Consider the following 20,617-nt stretch of genomic DNA (forward strand, 5'->3'; position numbering starts at 1 on the left):
GAAGGTCCTTGATAACTTACATGAAAATGCTGATATGATCACCACCCTCACCCCATCCCTCCAGAGTAACCTCAAAATGAGTGTTGGTTAGTAAAATGTGTGTGAAGAGTGGGCAACAGGTAAGCACGAAGGAAAATTCAAGGAAAGAAAGCAATCAAAATATACATAGCATTAACTACAGAAAATAAGCAAAGTACCCATAGCACAAATTATCAAAATTGACTTCTATGACCCCTCAAAAAAATTTGAGTAATGTAAAAGACACTTTTGAGTATCTTTAATTACTATCGGTTTTGCAATAGCAGCCCAGATAATATACTAACTTTCCAGTGACTAATCGTTGAACTCTACTAATAATAACTAAAAATTTTTAATAGCATATTTCAAGGGAAAGGGGAGAGACAGGAAAAAGGGAGACAAAGTCTAATTCTTCATTTTTCAAGGGTGCTGATGGTACAGTTTGTAGTTATCTGGATCCTTTTATTTTCTCTTCTATTTTCTTCCTTGGGACCATTTCATTGCCCAGTGAAATGGAAGCTAGACTAGAGAAGGGAAAGAAGAAATTGAGATTAGTTTTTCTTTTTAGACCTGTGAAAAGAATTGGAGATGATTAAATTTCAAAGGGTCAAAATGAGATTTCAGAATTGTCTATTTACCCATTTTATCTAGTCCTTTTCACTATCAACATAAATTAGTTTGCTGTAAATTATATTACAAAAGAAAAAAAGGGAGGAAAGGTTCAAAAATTCTAGAGTCTAACTAGTACAGATGAAAATATTGTACTGATATTAATGCCTTGGGAAACTTTAATAGAAATATTAGGCAAATAATACTTAGCTATATTACACTATAATAAAGAACTGTTTTCTTTTACCCTCTAGCATTTTTGTACATTCTTGAAATATAATCAGTTTTGCCTAAACTTTGCTTTTATATGTGTGTGTGTGTGTGTGTGTGTGTGTCTATGTATGTATGTTGTTTTTTTCCTTAAAGGGATTTATCATCAAGGGTGTAAAGTTTCTCATGTTGTTTATAGTTTTCTGTGTCTCTGTGTCACAGTACTCCAATAGACTTGTAAATAATCTTCAAACTCAGTTCCTACTAGAATTGCCTTGGAGGACAGAAGAAGGATAGTGATCACTACTAAGGTAAATTTTAAACTGAGTAGTTTCAGAAATTCTTTCTAGTCCCACATTCAAATAAACTACTAGATGAACTGAAGTATAATTTTTGGGCCTAAGATGATTGTATGCAAATGTTTCCCAAAAGGAGATTCAATCTGTTTACCTCTTCTGTAATCTGTCTTGCTTTCAGATTGCTCTTTGTATACACACTTCTTTCTATTCTTACATCCAATCTGGTCTCCATGTTAAATAGAGTATGTTATGATCAAAAGGTCCAAGTTTAACTAGGAAACAATTGGGTACAAGTTGCAACAACCAAAGATTGCACTGGAGAAGAAATGTAATGGTTAGCTGAGCAATATATGACCAGAAATCAAAATGAGGTCAATTTTGATTATGTTGAACTTAAGATACCAGGGAGACATCTAGGTGGATAGGTCCCATAGGCAGTCCAGACATTAGAATAGGTCAGGGATGAAAACAAAGATTTGAGAGCCATCTGGAGAGGTGGTTATTGAATCTGTAAAAGTGACTGAAAAGACAGAAATTGACAAGGAAATGACAAGGCAGAAATTGTAGAGGTAGTGACCTTAAACCCAACAAAATTGGTGGATATAACTGGTGATCCAATGAACATAATATCTGAAAGAATGTGAAAGTCAAGAGAGGTACTGAAAAAAATGGAGAAGGGTAAATGTCCTATTTTAAACAAAAAGGAAAAAACGCAAACTATAGGTTATTAAGCTTGACAACTCAGGGAAAATTCTTTAACAAATAACTAAAGAAATGCTTAGTAGACATCTGACAAAGAAATTAAGAGACAGTATTGCTTCACCAACAGGTAATGCCAGATGTTACCTCATCTTTCCCCCCTGCAGGGTTACTAAACTAATAGATCATAAAAATTTAGTTTACCTAGTGAAACATTTGAGAGAACATTTCACATAATTATTGAGAAGATGATGGAGGCTTGAAGGCTATAGTATGATTAAATGGATTTGGGGGGGGGGGTGTAAAACGTTCAGACCTGTACTTTGACAGCTGAGTAAATAACTACTCATTCAGTTTCAATGTTGGTATTTAGGGCAGTGCTTAACCTTAGACATCTATATCAATGACTTGGATAAAGGAATAGATAGTATATCTATTAAAATCTTCAGATGATGTAGCAAATGTTAGATGGAGTAACTAACACTGAATCAGGATCCAAAGGATACAGCCTAGGGTTCAAATACAATGAGATGAAACTGAATGAGAACAAATTTAGTCATGCGCTTAGGTTCAAAAAAAGTTACTTAAGACATACAGGAAAGAGAAGGAATGATTTGAAAGAGATTTGTTTGAAAAAGTTCTGGAACTTTTAAAGAACTGCAAATTTGAAATGAGTGGTGTGGCAGCAAAAAAAAAAATTAAGGTAATATAGGGTTATACGGACTCATCTTTGTTGTTCAGTTGTTTTCAGTCATGTCTGACTCTTCTTGACCCCCATTTGGAGTGTTCTTGGCAAAGACAATGGAGTAGTTTGCCATTTCCTTCTCCAGCTCATTTTACAGATGAGGAGACTGAGGCAAAAAGGATTAAGTGACTTTGCCCAGATATTAAGTGTGTCTGAGGCCATATCTGAATTCAAGAAGATATATTCCTAACTCCAGGGCTGGCACCTTATCTACTGCACCACCTAGCAGCCCCATTGAGATAGTTTTGGGGCAGCTAGGTGGCGCAATGGATAAAGCTCTGGCCCTAGATTCAGGAGAACCTGAGTTCAAATCCAGCCTCAGACACTTAACACTTATTAGCTATGTGACCCTGGGCAAGTCATTTAACCCTAATTACCCTGCAGAGAGAGAGAGAGAGAGAGAGAGAGAGAGAGAGAAAGACACACACACACACACACACACACACACACACAGCTTCCACAAATAGATGATAGACCTTAGGTACTCTACCTAGAGCAGTATATTAAATAGGAAGTAGGAATTCATTTCAGATATTAGACTAGATGGATGTTGTTTCCTTACAATCAGTAAAAAATTCTGGGAAATATTTTGCTTAAAGCACTAGAAGGATCTAGCAGAGAAAGAAGTGATACATAGAAAGTGCAAAGTGTGGTGTCTCTGGAGTCAAGGGAGGAAAGAATATAGTAAGGGTTGAAATCCATCTCTGCTTAACAATCATTCTATATCATTCCTCCCTTTGGTGGGTAAACTCATAGAGAAAACTACTTCTAACAGGTCCCTCCACTTAGTTTCCTCTCATTCTTAACTCTCTACTGTATGGCTTCTGACCTCATCATTCAACAGAAATTGCTGTCTCCAAAGTTATGAACAACCCCTTAATTAGCAAATCTAATAGTCCTTTCTCAGTTCTCATTCTTCTTAACTTCTCTGTAGCCTTTGAAACTGTTTATCACCCTCTTCTCTTTGGCACTCTAGTTTGTTGTGACATTACTCTCTCCTTGTTCTCCTAGCCAAACTGACCAGTCTCTTTTGCAGGATCTTCATCCAGGGCACATACGCTAGGTATACTACAGGAATCTATCCTGGGCCCTCTTCTCCCTTTATACTATTGCACTTGATCTCATCAGTTACCATGGATGAAATTATCATCTCTATGTGATGATTCTAACATCTACTCATCCAGATCCAGATCAGCATTTCTCCTGAACCACAATCTTATATCTATTTCCTATTGGACATCTTGAACTTAATGTCCCATAGTCATCTTAAACTCAATATGTCGAAAACCAAACTCATCTTTCCCCCCTTAACTTCCCTTTTGCTACTGAGGGTACCAACATCCTTCCAGATACCAAGGTTTGCAATCTAGGTGTCTTCCTCAAATCCTCCCTCTCACCCCATCCCAGCCCGCTCCTATTTCCAATCTATTGCCAAGGACTGTTGATTTCACCTTTGCAACATCTCTAGTATGCCCCTTCTCTCCTCTGACATTGCCTACTACTTCGGAATTGGCTCTCATCACCTGATGCTTGGACTAGTGTGTGAGTTAACTTTCCCCATTCCATTCCACCCTTCAATCAGTGGTCAAAGTGGTTTTCCTGAAGTGAAGGTCTAAACATGTCACCCTCCCTAGCCTCCTCCCCCAATTAAAAAAAAAAAATCCTGTGGCTCCCTATCACCTCCAAGATAAAAAATAAATTCCTTTTTGGGGGGCAAATTCAAAGCTATTCTTAATCTGCCTCCCATACCTTCTTGTTCTTCTTTATATACCACCAAAATATTCTGCAATCTAGTGACACTGGCTCCCTGCTATTTCTCAAATAAAATGCCAGTGTCCAGCTCTGTACATTTTCATTGGCTGTCCCTCACATCTGGAATGTCTTCCCTCATCTCCACCCACCTCCTGACTTCAAGTCCCATCTAAAATCCCACCGGTTACAAGAAGCCTTTCCCCAAACCCCTTTAATTCCAGTTCCTTTACTTTATGACTGTTGATTGCTTTTCCTGTATATGGCTTGTTTGCACATAGTTTGCATAACTAGTGTCCAACTCTACAGTAAGAGGATAAGAATATGATGACAAAAGGATAAGAACTAGAAAAACCAAACAAGAAAAGGCCATTGGATTTCACAGAACATGGGCTGGAAGGGGCCCTGGAGGCCATCTAATAGAACCTTCTCATTTTACATAAGTGAGGAGCAGAGAGGTTACATTACTTGCCCAAAGTTACATAGGTAGTAAGAACCAGAAGCAGAATTTGAAAATAGGTTCTATGACTCCAAATCCTGTGCTTTTCCTCCTATCACACCAATTTGGTGATTAGTCATTGGTGACTGGGGGGGGGGGGGGGGCGCGCGCGCGCGGCACGAGGCTGCTGAAATTAGGTTACAAGTGTTTGAGATAACGTTGCTAACAACGTGTGCTAACAACGTAGAAGCATTCAGTATAGATAACTTTTTCACAAGTTTAGGAAAAGGGGAGTAAGAAATACACATCTATGGGGCAGCTAGGTGGTGCAGTGGATAGAGCACTGGCTCTGGAGTCAGGAGGATCTGAGTTCAAATCCACCTCAGGCACTTAACACTTACTAGCTGTGTGACTCTAGGCAAGTCACTTAACCCCAATTGTCTCACCAAAAAAAAAAAAGAAATACACATCTATTAAGTACCTACATCTTTTGATCATCTTGACAACCCAACGAGGTAATTGCTATTCACATTTTACAGTTGAGAAAACTGAGGTAAACTGGTTAAATGCCTTGCTCAGCCTCATCCGGCTAGTCCAGATCCACCCAGCTGTATCTGCACTCAGGTCTTCCTGACTCGAGCTGTCTTCAAGTCCTCAAGGCCCAGTGCTCTATCTTATGTCCTACCTATTTGTTAGATTAAGACAAGAGGGCAGTAGTGAGATAAGGTAAACATATCTCTAGAGGCAGTTCTTCTAGGACTGGGGAGACACTATATTTTTAGGTAGATTAAGAAGAACCAGAGGGAAGGAAAAATTGTATTAAAGAAGCTTGCTGAACAAAGTTGTAGAAAGCAATAAGATGAAATTAAAGATGTAAGGATAGAGGTTAGAGAAGAGAGTATATGACAGTGCTAAGAAGCTTTGAGGAGTGAAGCATATAGGTTCAATGGCTCATAGATTTAATACTGGAAGGGACCCTCAGAGGCCATGTAGTTCAAATTTTTCATTTTACAGAGAGGAAAATGAGGCCTAAGGAGGTTGACTTTCCCAGGGTCACATGAACAGTGAGCATGAGACAAAATTTGAGCCCACATCCTCCAGCTACAGGGTTCCTTTGAGCTCCCTTCAGATGGAGTCAATCTTCTTAATAAAGAAACCAGGTCATATGCTCTAGGTATAACGAAGGTAAGAGAAGAGAGGAAAAAAGTTTATAGTGGTCAACAATGAGATAGGGTTTATAAGGAATGAAAATGGATTATCTGGCAGCTGTCAAGAGCCTTGTCTTAAATATAGTAGACATGTAATAAATGTTTATGAATTTAATAAATGTTGTACGATTGTGTTGACTCTTTCTAATACCACTTGGTAGCACAGGAATAAGACCTAAGAAATATAAAATAGGGGGGATTACCTAGGGATGGGGATTTGGAGATCAGGAATAAGTAAAACTGCCTATGGTCAAAGCAATGAGGGGTTCTAGCATAGGTACTGAAGCATTAAAATGAAGATCATGCAGTCTAGACTAACTGCAGTCAAGACATAAGCCAGAGTGAGGGAGACAAACTGGATAAATAGGTAGCAGTCAAGAAACTTTTATTCGTGGATGAGAACAAAAACAGATGTTGAGAATGGGGCAGAATTCAGAATATGTGGTCAGAATGAAGCTATAGATATTGGAGAATATGAAATCAATGCCTTGATCGTACTAATGTGTGATTGAAGTTAGATGGAAAAAATGTTTGCTGGAGTTCAAGACTTTGGGGAATATTGTGATCAGGGTATTTAAAGGGGTTTTCAAAATGGTGGTTGATGTAGGAAAAAATACTGGATGGATTTGGGTCTGAATACTGGCTCTGTCAACTATTACTTGGGCAAGTAATATTCTTTCTGGACCTCATTTTTCTCATTAAAAAAAAAAAGAGTAAAACTCTTAGGCAGAATTGTTTCAATTTTACTATCACTTTAACTTTGGGAACTACACTGACTATAAACATTAAAACAACTGGACCATAGCAAATGTTTAAGTACACATAAATAAATGTTTGCTAAATGAATATTGTCAAAATACAAACAGCTACTTTAGGCAACTCCGACATGAGACTAGATTGAGACAAAGAAATCACCTTTGATACCAACAAGAAATTATCCTTCAGGGATCAACTCAATATAATCTTTCTTTTTTCTCTCTCTTTTCTTTCTTTTGTGGGGCACTGAGGGTTGACTTGCCCAAGGTCACACAGCTAAATAAGTGTCAAGTGTCTGAGGCCATATTTGAACTTGGGTCCTCCTGAATCCAGGGCCAGTGCTTTATCCACTGAGCCAGCTAGCTGACCCCGTCTCTATATAATTTTAAAAGAGATCAAATGAATGACCTATGTGACATCTGCTGCCTGTCACTAAATCATGCTTTCCATTTCATATCCTGTGAAACTATTCCAGGAAATAGAAATAGCTTTATTTATCATTTTACTAATTAAAGGGGGGAGGGGAGGAGAGAAGGGAAGGATCCAATTAGCATGACAATTACAGGTCCATTTTAAAGCTTCTAAATAATAAAGTAAATAACTACTTGCTCTTCCTCTTTAGAATGAATCATATGACCTAGAATTCCCTTCCTATACACTAGTCAGGAGGACTCTCAGGCTTGCTTGACTGCTCTTAACTTTTACGTTCCCTAAGCATTCACTAGGTAGCTTTCTCCAAATTAATTCAATAACTCTCCTTTTGTTCCCCCACAATTTTCTTGAGCAGAAGCTCAAGTCCTAGAGCCCCAAGATGGGTCTAGGACAGCTCAGTTTCTCATCCATTCTTCCCCATGAATAAAAGCAGGTAAAATTAGGCAGTATGATGCAGATGGGGTGATAGTGGAATATTAATGATAATTTTTGTATGATCACAATATTTTTCATAAGTTGTAACAGGCTTTAATGAGTATTCACAAGTTGATATATCTGGGTTGGAATAAATGTGTTTTCAACTCACTGATGAAAAGTGGGGCTTTTGGGTTGGTTGTTGTTTGAAGTATGACCAATCTCAAAAGTACTCTATTTCCTGGATAAAAGTAAAAATTGATTTACATTACTTGACAAGATTTATGCTATTGGGTACTTGGCTATTTTAAAAAGTAAAGCATAATAATCCAAAATAAAAGCTTATATATTTTCCAATAAAGGCAAAGGGAACAAAATGATTCTGCATAAGTAATAACTTTATTGTAACTTGATGTGCTGAAATGCAAAAATATTTTCAGCAACAAGATACAAAAAGTATCTGAACATTAACATCAGCTGATTAAAAAAAGAGGCTGGCCGGTTTGATGCAAGTGTTTATACATATATTATGAATTTTCTAAATCATACCCATCCCAATACTGGTCTTTAAATCATAATAACAATGTGTTTATTTCCAAAACAGGACTCATTTAAGTTAAGCCTTCATTCTAAACACCGAATACAGAATTAACTGAAGTCAAACATCTGAAGAATTCCCACAAATTCCCTTTCAAATATAAAGTCCATTTACTGCAAACAGAAAATAAGTTGTGAGTTTAATTCAATTCAGCAAACATTTATTAAGCACCTACTATGTGCAGAGCACTGGTTAAACTAGTTTAATCTTGATAGTTTATAGGAAGCTCTGTGTGTGTGTGTGTGTGTACGAATGTGTACATCTTTCTAATACATTAAAACCAGTGACCAGTATTACTGAGTCAATTTCAAATAAATGAAGTTAATACTTGGAATTTAGATAAGTTTTAACCTGGACTGAAATACTGATTTTAAACTAATGAAGACCTTTCCAAGGAAATAACAAACTCTCAAAATTTCATTCTTAAAATACTTATTTCAGACCATGAGAATGCAAATAAAATATGTGACATGTCTCAATTGGGGTGGGGGGTGGGGGACGGGGGTGGGGGTGGGGGGAGGAGGGAGGCACGCCCCACAGGTGCTCTTCCTGTTCAGAAATACTGTGTATGACTGATTGCACTGGATTTTTTTTTTTTAATCTGAATAATGGACCAGGGTTAGATTTTAGAAATGTCCTTGATTACACATTTGCAAAGGAGATTTGCTTTCTGATTTCAATTGTAAGGATATTGCAATGTCAAAGAGGCAAATAAATTAATCCAATTTTTTCATAATTTATTTTGAATCTAGTTTACATATGCATCAGTAATACTTGAGAAAACTTAAGGTATTTTAAAATATTTTATAACTTAATTTTATCATAGAAGTCCTGAAAAGGCACTGTTTTCTTAGTTCAGTATGCAGTAAATTGACCATATAAAAAAGTATTTTATAGTTTCCTTGCCTCCTGAACTGCCTCCTAAGTAAAACAAGTTGAAATGAAATACCTAAAACTAACCTGTAATTTTAAGATTTAACTGAGTCCTATTTTCAGAAAAATCTATCTCTGTAAAAATACCACACACACATACATACAAGCGTGTATACACACGCAACATGACCACACAACACATGCAAAATTCTCCAAAAAAGTTTGAAGGTGGTAGACATGAATATTTAAGGAGGTAATGTTGGCAAGCCAAAATGTGATGGCACCTTCATACTTGTGCTCCAAACACTTGTACGATTTTAAAAACAAAACACACGCGTACATACACACTTTAAAAATCTTTGCCTGAATAAGAACATTTTGTAATGGTTATTTTATAACGTAGAACATTTGAAATCAACCACTACATTTCTAGGGCAAAGCCCCCTCTGAAGCGACAAAAAAGGGACACAGAAGCAAGCTGGTGATTCAAAAGGACAAAAATGTTCTGGACAGTCATTAGGGCCCACTGAGAATTACATGGGGTTTAAATGCAACCAAAGAACTAATAATGAATGCATCCACTTGAGAATACATCAACTGTTTACCTTTTCCTTAAGACATAACAAAACTGAAAATATACATAATAAATAAAAATAAGCAAAACAATGCCATACAATTTTCTGTTAGTGTAAGGAAGGTATGCATTGAATTATCTGAAAAGTGGACACTTTTACAAACGTAGATGTTCTTACAGCACAGTGTTTGACATTTTTTGGTACAAAATGTGCTATTGAGCTTTTAAAAATCTTTATAATAAAATCTTTAAGCTTTCCAATAGACAGTAATATTATATTAGAACAAGCTGAAGTGAATATTACACAGTAATAAACATTACTCAAGTTACTGTGTTTAAGAGCTGTAGTTTTAGCAGTGAATTTATGCATGGTGTGAGATATATGTGTATATATGTACATATCTATATGTTGTATGTACATGTATATACATATACATACACATGCACCACACACCATTACATATATGCATATCTTAAATTTTACTATAATACATGGCAGAAAAATTTCACTAAACTGAGGTGGAGGAAACAGTATTTATATCCCAGGTAGCCAGTCTCAGAGATCTCTAGCAGGAGTTAAAAAAACACCAAATAATAAAACCAACCCCAAACCAAACCAAACAAACAAAAAAACCCTTTTGAAAATAACTAACTTCACATTGAAAATCACATAGATCAATCTCATTGAGTCAGGAAAGTGTGTATTTTACTCTTCTTACTACTCCAAAGGACAGAAAGAGCCTGTTATCAGGGAAGGAATCTTCTGTTCAACTTTAATCTTTCTGCTTGCCCAAGGGATGCTTCCAATTTCAAAACTGATACAATACAGTTAAAATCATAGAAAGATATTTAAAGATTTTAAAGTATGAATCCTTAAACTCTTTCTAGTTTGTAAGTAAATGCTTACTTTTCAGTGTTAAGTGTAAATATGCATACATTCTCTTCCTTAAACATTAGGATTACAAATGAAGACCTGGGAAATACAAATTATTTTGGAAGATAAAGTTTAAATTCCTTTGTCCTGTATTGTAAAACTCTACAGGCAAATTACAATCTTTTGTGAATAAAATTATAAATATATATATATATTTAATATGTTTTATTTTCCAGTGAGACACTTCTTCCTTTGTGATGAAACAAAAAATTTGCCTAGCATCAATTTATATATTATCACTATTACAGTAAATTTAAAGCAGTAACTCAACAGTTACTCTCCTGCTCTTCCTATACTGTGCACCATTGCAGATATTCCACCCCCCTTCAAATTGTAAACAAAGCTATTGAACACTGAAAATGTTATTTAAAGCTAAAATTCATATATAAGAACTGGCCCATGAAAAGGAGTTTCCAAATGGTTTGTCCTGTTCACATTATGCAGAATTTCAATATTGTCCACAATGCACGTTAATTTAAGACAGTGGGGGTAGGGGGAGGAGAGAACAATGCTTGTAAATGTGGCCTGGAATACTTATCATGGGGGGGGGGGGGGGGGAGAAGAGGAGAAGGAGAAGGTCTTCTCCTCTAGTGTGCACATCCCTTTAGAGAAATCATATAGTTGCACACAATTGTTTGTATGTAAAAGGAAAAAGAGGAGAGCAAGCTGCTCAGGATCCTGTTTTATTATGTGGAAGGGAGAGTACATAAATTACTCAATTCTGTTGTCTTAATTGTTATTTTCCTTGTCCATGGTAACAAAATGAGTGTCCCAGTTGGCTCCAAATATCTTGGTGTTTTTTTCCCAAAAAAGTTAAGACACATTAACTGTACCTCATTAATTCAATCAGAAGCAAAATATATATGTACCACTCAGTATACAAAAAGTTACACATTAAAAGTGCATATTTATCATTCTTAATTTGGCCCATTAATTTAATTTACATTTGGTCATTATATGTATACTTTCTGCATGTCCAGGAATCTTCATATAAATGTGGGTCAAAATAAATATAAAATTTCTAAGAGCAAATATTATTTTTTTGACATCTTAACCTTAATTTTCAAACATCATTAACTAGGGCATGAAGAAACACAGGCAAAAGTTTATTATGTGTTTCTCAAGTTTGTTGCACAGTTAACATACAGACATGTATTACAAACTGTATTGAAAATACAATTCTTTCAGGCCAAACCATTGCATATTTGCCCCTACAATGAAAAATAAATTAGAATCAAAGTAGTGTATTGCCATAACTTACCTTGAAGGTAAGCAAGCTCTCCTGTATTCACAAGACTTGGACTGGAGCATATCCATGGTCATCTCCAATTCAAGTGTTTTTGAGGAGAGCCTAGTTTTAACCTTCGAGATAGCACTGGACCAAAACTATAAAATTCATTTTGTTTTTCAAAATAATGGAAGATCCTTTTGAAACTTAATATCTTCAGTTATCAATTTTACTGCATTATGGAGCTAGTGCAATCCTGCATAGCCTAGTCAAAAAGACAAGGCACAATTTAAAAAAAAAAAAATTAGCCTATATGAACTAGAGAAGTCATTGAAGATAATTTAAGGCCTTGCAGTGAATTAGAGAGTAATCAGTCTAATTTAAAGCTGAAGATTAAACCATAAATTATCCATCTGAAAAGCAAACAATGCTTTTTCAGCTTCTGTTCTGTGGACAAGGATAACAAAAACAATTCTTGTTTATGGTTTGTATATTAGAATCCATCTGGACCTGGAGGAGTAAAAGTCAACTGAGTTTTTCTAAAGTTCATGGAAGATTTCAGGACTGTTTTAGTCGTTTGCGAGGAATACCAAACTGTGGACACTGTGCAGATGCTAGTGCTCGGAAGGCCTCTGCCACTAAATGAGGGTGGGACTGAATCATAGACTTCCAGCCTGCTGTTTCCATTATGTCTGTTGTTTGGCTGAAAAATAAAGTGAATGAAACAATTAACTACATATATTTCATAAAATATAATATTAAAAGGAATAAAAAGCAACAGCATAGAATTCAAAATGTTTTAAAACTTTCCCCAAAAAGGGATATGCCAAAACATAAAATGCATGAATACATAATATTAACTAAAAATAAAACATCCAATTAACAATAAAACATGTTTTAGCCATATGATATGAAACTGGCATGACTGAATTATTCACTTTTCAACTAACTTCAAACTTTACTAGGTATTTTCATTAATTTGTTTAACCAGTGTTTCCCAAGTGCTTGTGTGCACATCATACAATTAGGCACCTTGTAAGTAATAAACTTAAATCTACTTACAATTTTCCCACAAAGTCAATACCTTATAACAGTATCTAGTACGGAGAAGGTAAACATACTGGGGGAAAAAAAACCCAACAAACTACCTTTTTATAATGCATTTCAAAGTGATTTATATTCTAGGATCATCAGCCATGTTTGATAATGATAATAGTATAGATAAAAATAAGATGAGTCTCGGCTAGGTGGTGCAGTGGATAGAGCACCGGCCCGGGAGTCAGAAGTACCTGAGTTCAAATCCAGCCTCAGACACTTAACACTTACTAGCTGTGTGACCCTGGGCAAGTCACTTAACCCCGATTGCTTCACTTAAAAAAAAAGAGATGAAATACCGAATTTTTATTTTCTCAGGGTAATCTGGAACCATGGAAAGAGTCCAAGATTCAGCAGTTTTCAAAGCCTACCCAACCCTTGGGGGGTGTTGGGGGGGAGCCACAGGCACAATGAGGCTTAAGTGACTTGCCCAGGGTCACACAGCTAGTAAGTGTCAAGTATCTGAGGCCATATTTGAATGCAGGTCTTCCTGACTGCAGGGCAGGTGCTTTATCTACTGGGCCACCTAGCTGCCCCTACCAGGAGCTTTTTCACTAGGAGTTTCTTAACATTGCATCATAGTGTGCTAATTTGTAAAATGTGGATAGCTAATACCTCATCACAGGTTTGTTGTGAAGGCCAAATGAAATGATCCAAGTAAAGCATTGTGTATAATATGCAAACCTTTAAAGTTCTATATAAATGTCAGCAACCAAGGGCAAATTAACCAAAGAAATATGTAGAGATAGTTTCTAGACCTGGCATAAAGTATAATCAAAACATTTAAAGTATGGACTTTTCAACCACAGGAAATTGTGAAATCATGTAAAAATGAGTTTTATCAGAACTCTTTATTTTTTTTTCTTCTTCCTCACCATCACACCATACCATTTAATCATTTAAAATAATGGCATTCAAATGTTACTGGCATGATCTGTACTGGCATACAGATAAGTATGGAAATAAAACAGAAAAATGAAAACTCTTAAATTGTTGAAGTTTCTACTCTATTCTTACATTCTGGATACTGGGGAAGGCTAGAAAGCGACTTTCAAAAATTACGCAAATTCTTATTACTAGATATGACTCAAGCCTATGGCAAGATTTACTCCCATTTATAGAGTTCAAATTAAAATGAGAATCTGATATCATCTTACTTGCTGTTCCAGTTTTTCCCATCTTTACACCCAAATTGTCGAAGTACACTGCACCTGCAATAAAAATTTAAGCATACTTAAGAGAATTTTGTTTGAGCACAGATGGAGAAGATAGCAAACTGATTAAAATCTAGATATCACTTACCTGTTAATGAACTCTATTGCTTGTGCTTTCAACTGTTCTGCACTGTGCAAATCTGCAAGGATAAGGATATCAGCAACATTTTCTACTGAGAGGTTACTACACAAAGCTTCTTCACACATCACCTTCAGCCGATCCAGTGCGTACTATTGGAAAGGAAAACACACAACAATTATACCTTTATTCAAACCATTAATTATAGAAATTATCATACATGCAATTTAGAAGGTAAAGTCAAAGCAAATACAGAAAACTGAGTAGGACATATAAAAGTCTAATCTCCACCCACTTTATGAAAACATCTTTTCCTTAATATTACAAAAACTAAATTGGGGAGTGGGGAGTAGATGTTATTGAACAGAGCCGGGACAAGGTTTTGAATGCCTTAGGTAAGGTCTGAATCAAAGGAAAAAGAAAAAAAAGTTCTTGATAAAACTTGTCTTTCTTCATTGTGGTGTGCCTAGGAAGGATATGGTACTGGGGCTCAGAGCCTTCCATTGTGATGTGAGCTGTCACAAAATATACCATGGAAAGTGGAATTTTATGGCATAACAAATAGTAAATTTATAAAAAGTGGTATTAAAATGTGTCCTTCAATACATTTAAGGCAAGTGTTTAGCCCTAGTCCCAGCTCTGGACTTGTATCATTCTTTAATACAATTTGAAATAAACATGAATATGCTTTGAGTATATTCAAGTAAGGGGTCATTCATCAAAACCACAATTAAAAATTCTTAACTAATACTTCTATAATCTAAAGCTCATTTCCTATCAGACTGGAAAACTGTCATATGCTGGGTATTCATTGCTAAATTTTTTTTAAGTTACTTAGTATATTAAAAAGCTTAATAAAGCCAAAGAATTTGTTCATAACTGTCAAGTAAGCTTTAAAGACTATTCTGGCCACCCCTAATATATCTATCTATCTATGTATATATATATATATATATATATTTAACCATACGTATGCTTACTTATATGTAACTAAAGAAATAATACTTGTATATAAGTTATACTTAATTTCTTGATAGCTTTACCTACATTAATACCAAATGTACATGTGGCTAGGAAAAGTGACTATGCATTAAATGAATGAAAACATCACCCCCAACTTTTGAAATAATTATATTAGTGAATTTCTGAAACCTGTCTGCTGTTCCTTTGGGAGATATCAGTTGTGGAAGCATAACCATGACCATAACCATGACCAAGACAGTACTCAGTTCACAGCAGGTCCTTAAAGAAATTGAATGCAATAATTAGAGTGGCAATATATTTCATTGTCTCTGGGTTGCTAAATAGCTGCTACATCAATATTATTTTAAATAAGAATTAAGAACATTAACTTCATTCATGTATGCATAATAATAATGTGAGATTTCTTTAAAAATGTAAAGAAAAATGTAGTACAGGTACTTTAAAACGTGTTCCCCAAAGTAAATAATGTTACAGCATCTTTAGGAGAAAAGATAATTTCTTACATTAAGATAAGCAAATAAACCAATACTGATCACCTTAAATGGTGAGAGCCTTCCCTGAGTGTTAGGTTGTAACCCCATAATACTGTTGCCATTAAGAGTTAAAAATCAGGGAACATACTTTTGATGAATTCATTACCAATCAAACCACAACTAGTAAATCCAGAGATATTTTACTTCTACTTCATGCTAAAACGAACTAGAATCCGTAATATAATAGCTGTTTTCATTTACAATGGCATGAACTGCCACCCTGGAAGTAACATCACCACTGTACATATTCTATTTGTAGACTTAGTTATATATTGCAATGTCTAATTTTTACGTAATTTTCAGTGGCATAATTTTAATGGCAAGTGTCAAATTCTGGCAATCTTAAATTCATACACATTTGGCTCTGACTAACAGTAAAATTGTTTAAGTAAGGTCAACTATCTAGATAAAAGGCATAGAAATGCATGCAAACCTTTAAGTTTCTATAAGCAAATGATTTCCAAAGGTCTTGCATTCCTCACAGCTGACTTATTAAAATAAAATCTATATACAAAAGTGTATTTTATAACAAAAGCTTTAAAATAATTTGCGCATATATATATATACACTCTTTAATGTGGCTGAATCCATCAATCTAATTCATGCAGATACTAAAATGATGGAAATGGTCAAAAAGAACTATTAGTATTTTTATAACGAAATCCTAAAAAGACCTGAATTTTTAAACAGATCCTACAAATTAATAACTTGTTACTTTAAAACAACTTTAGATGGTTTCTCCAGCCAATAATAACTGCTACTAAAATATTATTATAAATCACTTTAAGGTTTATAAAGAACTTACTACACATATTTCCTTCTAATACCCTCGTCAAGTAGTTATTTAGTTCATTCCCACTTTCAAAAATAAGAAAACTGAGGTTAAGACAATTTAAGTGACTTGCTGGAACTGGCCCAACCTAGATTCAAATCTGGTTCTAGTATTCTCTATAATATACTGTAATCGCTAAGTGACTTAGTTTATGCTAGTAATTATACTAAAGTACTCCCAGATAGCCAACCCTGTATCTACAATACTCACTTATTCATTAACCTCATTTTTATTAATCCATATGTATGAGCTAACTAGCCCAGTTAAGTGATTTGTTGCAAGTTTAAAGAATAAAAAAAGAATCAATATTAGTATGAAGAAAATATAAATAAGAACATTCTGCTGTGGGAAGAGAAAAAAGTTCAATTCTTTTCAAAGTAAGAATTTGTAAATTTCCTGATATTTCAGATCACATTCCCTCTTTTCCCCAAACTTCAACATAAAGCTATTTTCTCTAGAAATATGCATTTTCAAGTCTATTTCTAAAGCAAATAGTATACATTGCAATTGGAATTTTTTTTAAAAAAGCCACATGATTAAATGCTTTGCAAAATGGATTTAATAGTTTACAAAAATAAAAATTCATGACATTTCATATTTACTGTGATACAAGACTATTCTTAAAAGCAACATACTTGCAAGGGAAAAATACAATTAAAAGTTATTTTTAGTTTACAATCTAATTTCTCCCCCAAAATGTTTTCCCTAGCAATTTAATAGTTTTACTATAACTTCTTTCAAATGTATTTAAGACTTCATTTCCAAAAGCTCCCCTTTTCAACACTGCCCCCATTGGATATTATTTCAAAATAACCATCATCAAGAGTTATCTACAAAAACACAGATTGTTCCTACAGCTCAAGACTTTTAAAGGTTTTGTTTGATAGTTTTAAATAACCACCAAGCTTGAGGACATTTTTTTAGCCTCTTAAAAACGAATTACTTACTTTGTCTGCAGCTGCTAACAAGTTGTCAGCCATTTTGTCAAGGTTTGGTGCTTTCCCTGTATAAATGAATCTCATCATTTCTTTAAAAACCTCTGGGTCTACATCACTGATTTCTACTCGATTCTGTTATTTAAAATACAAGAAAAAAAACAACCAGAATTAATCTTTTTAAAAAATAAACTTAAATTTAGTTTACTTATTGCTACATAGCCTACTATTGTGTAAAAAAGATTAAAGCTATATTTTAAGAATTTCATTTTAGTCCTACCTCAATTTAAAAAATATTTAACACAGTCATTGGTTTTATTTTTCTCCTATAGATAACCTTACCCATAGCTTCATGACTATGCAGTATGACTATTAAGTCTCAAGTTCTATCCTAATCATGGGTTAAAATCTATGAAACTCAAAAGCCCTTCAAGCTCACATGAACACACTTCCAGTTTAGAAAAATACTCAGTGGATAGAAAAGCTTTTCAGATCACTCCTAAGCATTCTGAATCTGTTTACCTCCAAAAGGAACCCCACCTCCCACCCCCAACATATCTGCCCTCCTCTTGAGGGCACCCCCATCCTTCCAAATTATCCAAGTTCCAACTCTTAAAAGCATCCTTCACTCTAGCCACAGATCCCACATTAGAGTTCAGCCTCTCCTAACCTCTCAGCTGTAGCACAATAGCTTTGTAATTGTTCTAATTGCTTCTACTTCCCTCCACTTCCTAAATCTACCTCTCCACATAGCTACCAAATGATTACTATTGCAGTACAGGTATGACCATGTCATTCTCTTGATCAGAAAGTTTCAGGGCAGCAATAACTCTGCCTTCCAGAAGCCAGCTCTGTGCTTGCAGATCCCAAGAATGAGAAAGCATGGCCCCTGGGAGCGGCAGACCCCCAGCCCATAACTAGTTTTGGGGGGGTGGAGCCAAGATGGTGGAAGAAAGGCTGTGACTTTCAGAGCTCAACAGATCCCTCCACATACTTCCCCAAAAATGCCATAAAACAACTCTTAGAATAGCAGAACCCACAAAAGAAGAGAGAGAGACCATTTTCCAGCCAAAGACGGCTTAAAAAGGTAGCAGTGAAGGTCTGCTGTACTGGGGTGAGGGAGGAGCTTAGCACACAGCACGGATCCAGTCCCAGGCAGGCCGCACCTTCAGAGCTTCAGAATCATCAGTGCCAGCTGTTTCTTCTGAAATTCAGCTCATGGACTGGCGAGGGGGTCCAGTGGTTTGGCCAAAGGGGAAATAGTAGGGGGTCTCTGCTGAAGCAAAGGCAAGAGCACTGTGATGTTGCTCAGGAAGCAGACTTGAGTGGCAGTGGCCCTGTTGGGGAGGAGCACAGTCACGCCAACCACAGAGAATCAGATTTCTGCTTCCCCGTTAAAGAGCAAGCAGGCCCATGGTTACTTACAGGCCAGGCAGGCTGAGAATGAACCTCTCCTTAAATCATTCCACCTGGGACCCCCTGAAGCTTTGGACAGTATGCCCTGGAAGCAATGCCCCATGTTAAGAAGGAGTTAAAAGCCAAGAAATAGACAGGCAAGATGAGAAGACAGAAAAAGCAGCAGACCATCAAAAGTTTCTTTGGTGACAAGGTAGATCAAAATACACCCTCAGGAGAAGATAATAACAAAGTCAAAGCTCCTACATCCAAAGCTTCCAAGAAAAATATGAATTGGTCTCAGGTCATGGAAGCACTCAAAAAGGACTCTGAAGATAAAGTAAGAGACGAAGAGGAAAAAAATGGAAAGAGAAATGAGAGTGATCTAGATGGGTCATGAAAAAAAGTTAACACCTTAAAAATCCAAATTGGCCAAATGGAAAAGGAGGTACAAAAGCTTTCTGAAGAAAATCACTGCTTAAGAATTAGGATAGAGCAAATTGAAGCTAATGACTTTATGAGAAATCAAGACACAATAAAGCAAATCCAAACAAATAAAAAAATAGAGGGCAATATGAAATATCTCCTTGGAAAAACAACTGACCTGGAAAACAGATCCAGGAGAGATAATGTGAAAATCATGGGACTACCATGACCAAAAAAAAGAGCTTAGACATCATCTTCCAAGAAATTGTCAGGGAAAATTGCCCTGATATTCTAGAAGCACACAGTAAAATAGAAATTGGAAGAATCTACCAATCACCTCCTGAAAGAGATCCCAAAAGGAAAACTTCCAGGAATATTACAGTCAAATTCCAGAGAACCCAGGTCAAGGAGAAAATAACACAATCAGCCAGAAAGAAACAATTCAAATACTGTGGAGCCAGTCAGGATAGCACAGGATCTAGCAGCTTCTACATTAAAGGACTGGAGGACATGGAATGATATTCTGGAGGGTGAAAGAACTGGAATTACAACCAAGAATCACCTACCCAGCAAAACTGAGTATAATCTTTCAGGGGAAAAATGGGATTTCAATGAAAAAGAGAACTTTCAGGCATTCATGATGAAAAGGCCTGAACTGACTAGAAAATTTGACTTTCAAATACAAGAACCTAGAGAAGCATAAAAAGGTAAACAGGAAGGGCAGCTAGGTGGTACAGTGGATAGAACACCGGCCCTGGATTCAGGAGGACCTAAGTTCAAATCCGACCTCAGACACTTAACACTTACTGGCTGTGTGACCCTGGGCAAGTCACTTAACCCCAATTGCCACCCCCCCCCCGCCCCCCGCCACACACACACAGAGGTAAACAGGAAAAAGAAATCATGAAGGATTTTTTTTTTTTGCAGGGTAGTGAGGGTTAAGTGACATGCCCAGGGTCACACAGTAAGTGTCAAGTGTCTGGAGACAGATTTGAATTCAGGTCCTCCTGAATCCAGGGTCAGTGCTTTACCCACCGCGCCACCTAGATGCCCACATGAGAGATTTTACAAGGTTAAACTGTTTACATTCCTACATAGGAAGACGATACTTCTAACTCCTAAGAACATTATCAGTATGAGGGCAGCTGAAAGGAATATACTTAGAGGGCACAGATGTGAATTGAATATGAAGGGATGACATTTGTAAAGCATTTATTTTTTGCCTTTTTGGGGGGGGGGGGGCAAGCAGGGGTGGGATGGCTTATGTCTAGGGCCAGATTTGGGCTCAGGCCCTCCTGAGTCCAGGGCTGGTACTTTGTCCACTGTGACACCGAGCTGC

General features: G+C 36.1%; 1 protein-coding gene across 3 annotated transcripts in view; it reads right to left on the reverse strand.

The window, feature by feature from the left end:
- Positions 1-333: 333 nt before the first annotated feature.
- Positions 334-20,617, reverse strand: part of SPOPL (speckle type BTB/POZ protein like) — a 96,868-nt gene continuing 76,584 nt past the window's right edge. The window contains exons 8-12 of one of the 3 annotated variants that reach the window (XR_006355684.1): positions 17,470-17,592; positions 14,183-14,325; positions 14,038-14,091; positions 11,819-12,488; positions 334-542 (exon numbers count right to left, since the gene is read on the reverse strand). Coding sequence is in view for 1 of the 3 variants with exons in the window: in XM_043996006.1 (XP_043851941.1) it covers positions 12,344-12,488; positions 14,038-14,091; positions 14,183-14,325; positions 17,470-17,592 (465 nt within the window). In the remaining 2 variants the exon portion in view is untranslated. Of the gene's footprint in view, positions 543-7,702; positions 7,820-7,966; positions 12,489-14,037; positions 14,092-14,182; positions 14,326-17,469; positions 17,593-20,617 lie in introns of those variants that run through there. The other 2 variants (XR_006355685.1, XM_043996006.1) reach the window with 2 other exon arrangements.

The sequence above is a fragment of the Dromiciops gliroides genome, chromosome 3 (genome assembly GCF_019393635.1).
Source record: "Dromiciops gliroides isolate mDroGli1 chromosome 3, mDroGli1.pri, whole genome shotgun sequence".
NCBI lineage: Eukaryota > Metazoa > Chordata > Mammalia > Microbiotheria > Microbiotheriidae > Dromiciops > Dromiciops gliroides.